The sequence below is a fragment of the Lolium rigidum genome, chromosome 2 (assembly GCF_022539505.1).
Source record: "Lolium rigidum isolate FL_2022 chromosome 2, APGP_CSIRO_Lrig_0.1, whole genome shotgun sequence".
Taxonomy (NCBI): Eukaryota; Viridiplantae; Streptophyta; class Magnoliopsida; order Poales; family Poaceae; genus Lolium; species Lolium rigidum.
Genome location: NC_061509.1, coordinates 31,712,610 through 31,720,776, shown reverse-complemented (window position 1 = coordinate 31,720,776; position 8,167 = coordinate 31,712,610). Strand labels below are relative to the sequence as shown.

General features: G+C 49.8%; 1 protein-coding gene across 1 annotated transcript; it reads left to right on the top strand.

Annotated features, from left to right (window-relative positions):
• The first annotated feature begins 1,180 nt into the window (after window positions 1-1,180).
• On the top strand, window positions 1,181-4,429 carry LOC124686199 (trihelix transcription factor GTL1-like). The gene is made up of 2 exons (XM_047220187.1): window positions 1,181-2,243; window positions 2,743-4,429. Exons 1-2 carry the CDS (start codon window positions 1,468-1,470, stop codon window positions 4,211-4,213), a joined length of 2,247 nt encoding a protein of 748 aa, XP_047076143.1. The 5' UTR covers window positions 1,181-1,467; the 3' UTR covers window positions 4,214-4,429.
• Window positions 4,430-8,167: the final 3,738 nt, after the last annotated feature.

The window sequence follows — 8,167 nt, the reverse complement described above, 5'->3', positions numbered from 1 at the left end:
TTGTCCAGTGAATCCTATTAAGATCCTCCAATTTATCCATCATCTAGCAGCCAAGGTAATAGTTGTTCAGACTCCTATTTCATTGGAAAGGTTTGATCATTAAAATCATTTGAAACCTATTTTTTACAATTACGACCAAACACAACTAGCAACAAAACATCAAATAAATACCACACATTTAACTGGTCACGCGATAGGTGGTCTACATATCATTTGATTTTAAGTTGAGAATATGCTTTATAAGAAATTATGTAGTGATTCTTCGAATGATATGGTTAAACATAAGTAGTGTCACCCCGGGCCAAAAAATGCAACACGTCTAAATGAATGAATTTAGCAAGAATATATATCCATAGATGGTCATATTTGCGCCAATTCATTGTTTCCAATTTTATCTCTCCTTTAAGTCGATCTAACTTTTATTTTCTTACCATCAAGATGCATGTAATACAAATAACACATTATGTTGAAAAAAGAACATTTTATCAAATTATACCCGATGTATGTGCCTTTCAAGGGGATATTGTGAATAAGAACATTTCATTCGTTTTAACTTCTATCCGACGACACACTTTGGGCTCTGATTCTATCGGGATGGATTCTTGTTTCTAGACCAGGTTGCTATCATGCATATCATACCATTACAAAGTTAATTCAAAAAAAACTTACTAAAATTACAATAAAACACACAAGAACCAAAAGCTGTAACGATTGTCAAATAATGTGTGGGTGCATCTTACCTATCTTACCACTTACCCTCTTTGGACTACGCCACTAGCTTTACTATCTTGTCGTAACGATCAAATTTAAGCCAAGGATGTTTATACTAGAATTCAAGTTTATTCAAAGCCTTACTACAATTGCAGTCAAACACACCTACATATAGAACCTCAAAGAAACATGACACATCTATGTACATAAATAAAAGAGCATGCATCCTACGTATAGAACCTCAAAGAAACATGACCCATCTATGTAGAGAAAAAAAAGACCACACATTGATGAGGCCATTCCCTATGGAGGAACCCTCCATTCAAACCGGGACTAGGACCAGAAGATGAGCCATAAAGAGCACCCATCTCCAAATATAGGCATCGGCAAGGACCCCTTTCCAAAACCGCCCAAAAGATAAAGCTGAGCAAATAGAAGCAAAATGGGAAACCAACCCTGCCTACCCTTAACGCCATCCCAATCGTGTAGGTGAGGTCCTTCGCTCGTTCTACCCCCATCCCCATCCTCTAGCTAGTCCAGCCTCCTTCGAGCTCCAATTCCCCCAATAATTCTTGCTTGCATTGCAATCTCGGAGCTCTTCTTCTTGCTTCGGTTGCTCAAACATGTGAGGAGCTGAGTGATTTTAGCTCAAGCTCAGCTTGGAGTACTGAGGAGTGTGGAGTGCTAGCTAGTAGTTAGTGGAACCAGAGTGGACAGTGGAGTGGAGTAGGAGAGAAGGAAGCAGAAGCTGCCGCGATGCAGTCCGGGTACGGCGCCGGTGTGTCGGAGTTCCAGCAGTTCATCATGGACGGCGGATTTGCCATGGCGGCGGCCGCGCCGCAGCAGCAGGCGCAGGCGCATGCGGCGGCACAGGCAGCTGCTGCGGCGGCGGGCGCGGGGCAGGAGCTGGGCTCGCCCTTCAGGTACCAGCCCCTGCACCACCACGCGATGCAGCAGCACCACCACCATCACCAGCAGCAGCAGCACCACGCGCCGCAGATGCCGCCGCACTTCGCGCACTTCGGGGGCCCCGCGGCGGCCGCCGGCGGGATTCCGTTCACGCAGCAGCTGCTGCACCACCAGGCGGCCCAGCACCAGCAGCACCACCTCCAGCTCTTCCACGAGCAGCAGCACCACCACCAGCACAAGCCCCAGCCCCAACATGCGGCGCCGCCGGCGAGGTGGGCTCCGCAGCCACACCACCACCAGCAACAGCAGCAGCATCACCACCACCACCTGGGGCTGGACGTCGAGGCGGCGGCCGTGCCGGAGACCTCCCGTGCTCCGTCCGGCGGCGCCGCCCCTCCCGGCGTCCCCCCGTTCCTGGCCGCAGCCATGAACTTCAAGCTGGCGGTCGACACCGGAGGCGGCAGCGGCGCCACGGGCGGCACCGACGACGCCATGAACGAGGGCGCGGGAGGCGCCAGCAGCGGCATGATGCTCCATGGCGGGGGCGACGACGAGGCGGCCACGGAGAGCCGGGGACGGCGCTGGACCGGCGACGAGGAGACCTCCATCAAAGAACCCACCTGGTAGCTCCTCCTCCTGTTACTGCTAGAATTCATTCATGGGTGGCGCACCGCACATGTCGATTTCTTTGTTTGCTGCTCGGATCCACTCATGGCGGACCGACGGACAGTGAAAGATTGCAACTTTGTTGCTTTGGATGCTCGGGGGTGGGGAGCAGGACGAGCAATAATAGTGGCATGATTGAGAGAGACATGGACGGAAAACAACACGCGCGCACACCTGAACCTCCTCATGGCCATGATTGTGATTCCTCCATGAAAGATAGTTCAACTTTTCGCACTTTTGGCCCTCCTCATTACATCGATAAAAGTTCTCCTCCTCTCGCATTGCATGCCATGCAGATGCAATTCTTCTACCTCCAAAATCGGTTCAAATCTTGCTATGTAGATGCAATTTCTACTCATATACTTGTTGCAAATTGTTCTGAATTGCTGACAATTGTTTGGATTGTTCAGAGATTTCGTTTTCTTGCTTCTACTAATTTGGTTGATTTTTGTGTAGGCGTCCGCTGGACATCGACTACATACACAGCACGAGCAGCAGCAGCAAGAGGGCCGGCGCGGGGAAGGAGAAGGCGGCCACGCCGGAGTCGCCGGCGCCGGCTGCTTCGCCAGCCAATTACTTCAAGAAGGGAAGCGGCGGGGATGACAATGCCGCCGCGGCCGCGTCCGCGGGGGCTGGCGGGAACTACAAGCTGTTCAGCGAGCTGGAGGCCATCTACAAGCCAGGGAGCGGCGGCGGCGGAGGAGGCGCCGGGCAGACGGGCTCCGGCTCCGGCCTTACGGGCGACGACAATGCCATGCTCCCGCCGCCGTCCATGGCGGAGCTCCCGGGCGCGGCTGCCACGGCCGAGGAAGCGCCACAGGCGAACATGTCGGAGACGTCGGCGGGGGAGGACGCGGCCGCCGTGGTGCAGCCGCCGCCTCCACCGCAGGCGCAGCAGCAGGCGTCGGCGGGCGAGGCGCGGCGCAAGCAGCGGAAGCGGCGTCGCCACGAGGTCCAGAGCGCGTCGGCGTCCTTCTTCGAGCGTCTGGTGCAGCGGCTCATCGAGCACCAGGAGGGCCTCCACCGCCAGTTCCTGGACGCCATGGAGCGGCGCGAGCGGGAGCGCGCGGCGCGCGACGAGGCGTGGCGTCGGCAGGAGGCCGAGAAGTTCGCGCGCGAGGCCGCCGCGCGCGCGCAGGACCGGGCCAGCGCCGCCGCCCGGGAGCAGGCCATCATTGCGTACCTCGAGAAGCTTTCCGGCGAGGCCATCGTCCTCCCGCCGCCGGCGCCCATCCCCGCGCCCGCGTCAACGGACGACGCGACGAGCCATGACATCGGTGTCGGCAGGGAGCTCGTCCCCTACGACGGTACCGACACGTCGCTGCCGCTGATGAGCTCGTCGTCCCGGTGGCCGAAGCACGAGGTTGAGGCGTTGATCCGGGTGCGGTCGGGGCTGGACGGCCGGTTCCAGGAGCCCGGGCTGAAGGGCCCGCTGTGGGAGGAGGTGAGCACGCGCATGGCGGCGGCGGGGTACGGCGGCCGGAGCGCCAAGCGGTGCAAGGAGAAGTGGGAGAACATCAACAAATACTTCCGCAAGGCCAAGGAGAGCGGCAAGAAGAGGCCAGCGCACGCCAAGACATGCCCCTACTTCGACGAGCTCGACCGCCTCTACTCGCGCACCGGGTCCTCCTCAGGCGCCGCCGCTGCCGGCAACAGCAATGCAATCGTCGCCGGCACGGGCACCGTCGACGCCGCCGGCAAGCAAGGTAGCTCGGAGCTGCTCGACGCGGTGGTCAAGTACCCTGCCGACACGCACTACGGCCTGCCCCCAGGGTTCCCGAACGACGACGCTGGACGGGAGGCTGGCAAGAACGACGGTGCTGCGCACCAGGACGGCGAGGACGACGATGACATGGGCAGGTCGACGTCGGGACGAGGGCACGAGGACGAAGTGGACCAGAGCCATGGCCACGACGACGACCATTAGACCAAGGAGCTTAAGTTAATTAGGATGTCATGAGAAATTTAGCTAGCTCTATGGATGGAAATTTTCTTCCTTTTTGTTGTTAGCGCCGTTGCTTTGTTCTTAGCTATGATCCATCACTTACTTGTTAGTACTACTACTGCTGCTTATATATGTACAAGAGATTAGTTTTATTGATCAAATTTCATAATCACAGCTAGGTTGCTAGCTAGCTCCCTACACATTTGTGTTTGTCGACAAAAGGACACATAATTTTTATGTGTGACGACGTGTAATGGTCAATGCCAAGAAGCTGTGTCGGCAGATGCATAGTTTTCAATATTTTACCTTGTACGGCGCCTGATAAAAATAACGAAGAACTAGCTAGTAGGTGAAAATGAGAAACTGAGGCTACATTTTCTAACAGAAAAAAATAGAGAAGAAATAAGGATCCCACTTGTCTTTGACTGTCTGTCTGTGGTCCTTCATCTTGATATAATTGTGCACACTATGCTCAAATCTCATTTTGTGATGCAGTAGTAATAATTGTTGGTACCCTCTCCTTCCCAATAAACAAATCCTATAAAACTCATTTTTATTATTTAATTTAACCAACATTGTAGAAAAAGAAATTTGTTGAAACATACTAAATTTTGACCTAAGAGAAACTTAAAGAAAAAACTTTTTCTTATGGAGTGATAAAACCATTACAATATTTTACATACGGGATGTTCACTAGCTTGTCTTAGGGAGTACCAAGTCTGGACGGGATGCGGAGGAGAAGATGGGAATAGCGTATTGAGAGACATTTCGAAGAATGACCGACCCATGAGCTCACCATCGAGCAACCACACCGATCATGAATTTTGAACCGAGGTGATAATACCTGATGGTTTTGTGTTGGGGCCTTGGATGTCATTGCAGTATTTAGAAGGCCCAAGTAGGCTTCAAGACTAGGGTTTTCCCTTGAATGCATCAAAATGAATCGAGTAGAGAGAGAGAGAGAGAGAGAGAGAGAGAGAGAGAGAGAGAGAGAGAGAGAGAGAGAGAGAGAGAGAGAGAGAGAGAGAGAGAGAGAGAGAGAGAGAGAGAGAGAGAGAGAGAGAGAGGAGGGCTGCGGAGAGAGGGGGGATGGATAGAGTTCACCTTGCGAGAAAACCTCACACGATGGTGATGCCTAAGAGAAACTCATGAAGAAGAACTATCTTTTCTGCCTCTCCAATGGTTTTACATGATCCTTTTATGTTTCTATTAATTTTTAGGTCTCCATTGATTTACATAAATTTTGTGGGAAAAGTGTAGAATTCCTCTTTCTATAGGACTTTGCACTATAGCAACGTTTGATTCACAAGAATACGTTGAAGGAAATCTAAATCTTTTTTCCTTTGCAACCAGAATCCTATGGAAAACACCTTGGGAAACAATGAAGTGTGACCTCGTTTTTCTTTCCCTTGCAGGAAGTTTTCTTTTGCAATTTTTCACTTGCATTTCTACCCTATTTCTATTTCTACTCCTACATTTTAAAATCCTACGAATCAAAGAAGGCCTTAGAGACTCTCTGTGGGCTTAAATTTAGATGCCCTAAACTAGATTGAGCTCTGTTCATTTTCTCATTTATTTTGCTTTTGTGCTTATTACTATATAATAGATTGAAAATGACTTGAATTTTCCAGCAATTGATCAGCAGTAAAGTAAAAAAACATATCTCTATTTTTTTTGCTTCATTAATTTTATTTTCTTCTCCTTTTCTCTTTATTTTTCTATATGACCCCTACCTTCGGGCAGCACTGAGGGACGCAACATTTACTGCCAATCCCGGCGCTAGGGCTTGGGTTTGACAAGACAGACTTCATTTTGGCCTAAGAGGGTTCCATTTTAGAGGTCGAGGGCGAGGGGTTGCGGGGTGGATATTGTCATGACCCTGCAGCGACGGTATGATATTGAAGTTCCTCCTTCCAGCAAAGTTGGAGGAGACGAGGTAGGGCCTACGAAATTGGAGGAGGAGCGAGACAGGAGACCAAGAGTGGGTCGGCGCGCCCTCGACTTCGACTCTTGCTAGAGTTTGTTTTTAGCCTTGGACCTCTAAAATCAGCCAAATCATGCGAGCCGGGCTTATTGGAGTTGTTCTAAACCATTATACGTTTGAGTTCATACTCTTCGGCAAGTAGTGTTAGGATACATTTTACTCGAAAAAAAAGTGTTAGGGTACATTTTGCATAAGTGTGCCGCTGTACCTTAGCTTTGGACCCGGCTAGGCAGCTAAGCAGACACGATAATTTCGGGACAGCCACGACACGTCAGAAGACGGAACAGTATTTATTGATGAAGTGGTCCGTGCGAGGAGGACAGGAAAAACTGATGCGCGATACGTACTGCTCTAAACTCGTCTCGGTCGCGTACTCGTACAACCGGCTAACATGGAACGTACGTAGCGTATTGACTGGCCAAGTGGCCGTGCCGAAATGAGTGTACGACGTGAAATGGTATTCAGTTCCGTCAGGCGCGCGCGTGTGTGAAAACTCGTCTCAAAATGCATACTATACGCACAGGTACGAGTCTGCAATGTTTTGAGCAATTCAAGCTTACTGCTTATGTCATTCCTTCAGTCATGTGTGTTGAATATTTGTCCAATATATATTATGAGTTTTCATTTATTTAGATGGCTTGTTTGTTCTGCCACTTTAATTATGGGATACTTGAGTTTAGAACTGATATTCTAAATGCTACAATAAAGTAAAGCCCGTGTGCATCATATTGATGCGAAAAAATGTGTGTTGAATATGTGTCGAATATATATACAAGCGTGTTGAAATTGGACTTGTAATTAACAGAAGGCACCATGTATCGCTAAAATTGACAAGACGCATGTTGTAGTTTAGACACAACATTGTGTTCAGGATGGTCCAACAGACGTGGCATGGACGCCCAACCAGTGTGTCGTTGTATATCTGATATGTATGTACAACTCAACGGGCTTGTCGACGATGGTAGGGCTCCGTCCATGTAAAACATTTTTTTACCCTAACACGGTAACCAAAGATTTATCTATGTAGAAATATAAACCGAGAGTTGGATTATAGTGTTCTCACCAAGAGAATTTGTGGAAGACTCGGTGATGATCACCCGGCAGGGCTTCACCTCAACGAGAGTGTTGCGGAAGAATCTATGGGAAAAGCTTCGCCAATTGATGAAGATCCGAGGAGTCCGCGAACGGTGCTCCTCCTTCTGAATTATTCCATTTAGGATCGAACACACAATCCCTCTGTAGCCTTGCACGCGTATGTGCCCTCCATCCCGGCAGGACTCCATCGCCACATACGAATCATACTAAAGTACTTCCTTAGACGCAAAGAAAGGGAGGGAGAGCAGAGAGCCCACCAAAGGCCTCTTTATATAGGGGGTCAAGAGGGGCAACAACTTGGGGAGGGGGCAGATGCCGTCCCCACCCCTTGGTTGTCGGCCCTATGGGAAACCCACCCTCCCACTTGTGGTATCTTAGGGCAGTCTCCGGGAGGCCCCTTGGGGCCCTAGGCGTCACCTACATGGGCCCATAGAGGCCCATGCGGCCAACACTTGAGGGCTACCTTTCCGGCCAATGCAACCAGCCTAGGGGGGTTGGTCGTTGCCCCACACTCTAGGGTCTCCAACGAAAATCCACAACCCTATTTTCTCTCATAGATTTTTCGGAACAATTTCGTAAAATTCAGAGACTATTTTGTTCACTTCGGAACAATTTCAAAGATACCAGAACACTTACAATAATGTTTCTCTCTCATATATTTTGTGTCGGATTTGTATACCTCTGGAACTATTTCAATAACACACTAATGACTCCGATACTTCAACAAAACAATTTCGATGTCATCAGAACTATTCTGACATTCTCTCAACCACATACCATATATGTTTCATCTATAGTACTAAAGTTTAAAGTGTGTGAACCTGAGATGTTTGATTACTCACATACATTACTCTGAA

Coding starts and splice junctions, on each gene's coding strand:
- LOC124686199 (XM_047220187.1), top strand. CDS start 1,468: ATGCAGTCCGGGTACGGCGCCGGTGTGTCGGAGTTCCAGCAGTTCATC. Junction 2,244..2,742: donor TCCATCAAAGAACCCACCTG/GTAGCTCCTCCT, acceptor ATTTTTGTGTAG/GCGTCCGCTGGACATCGACT.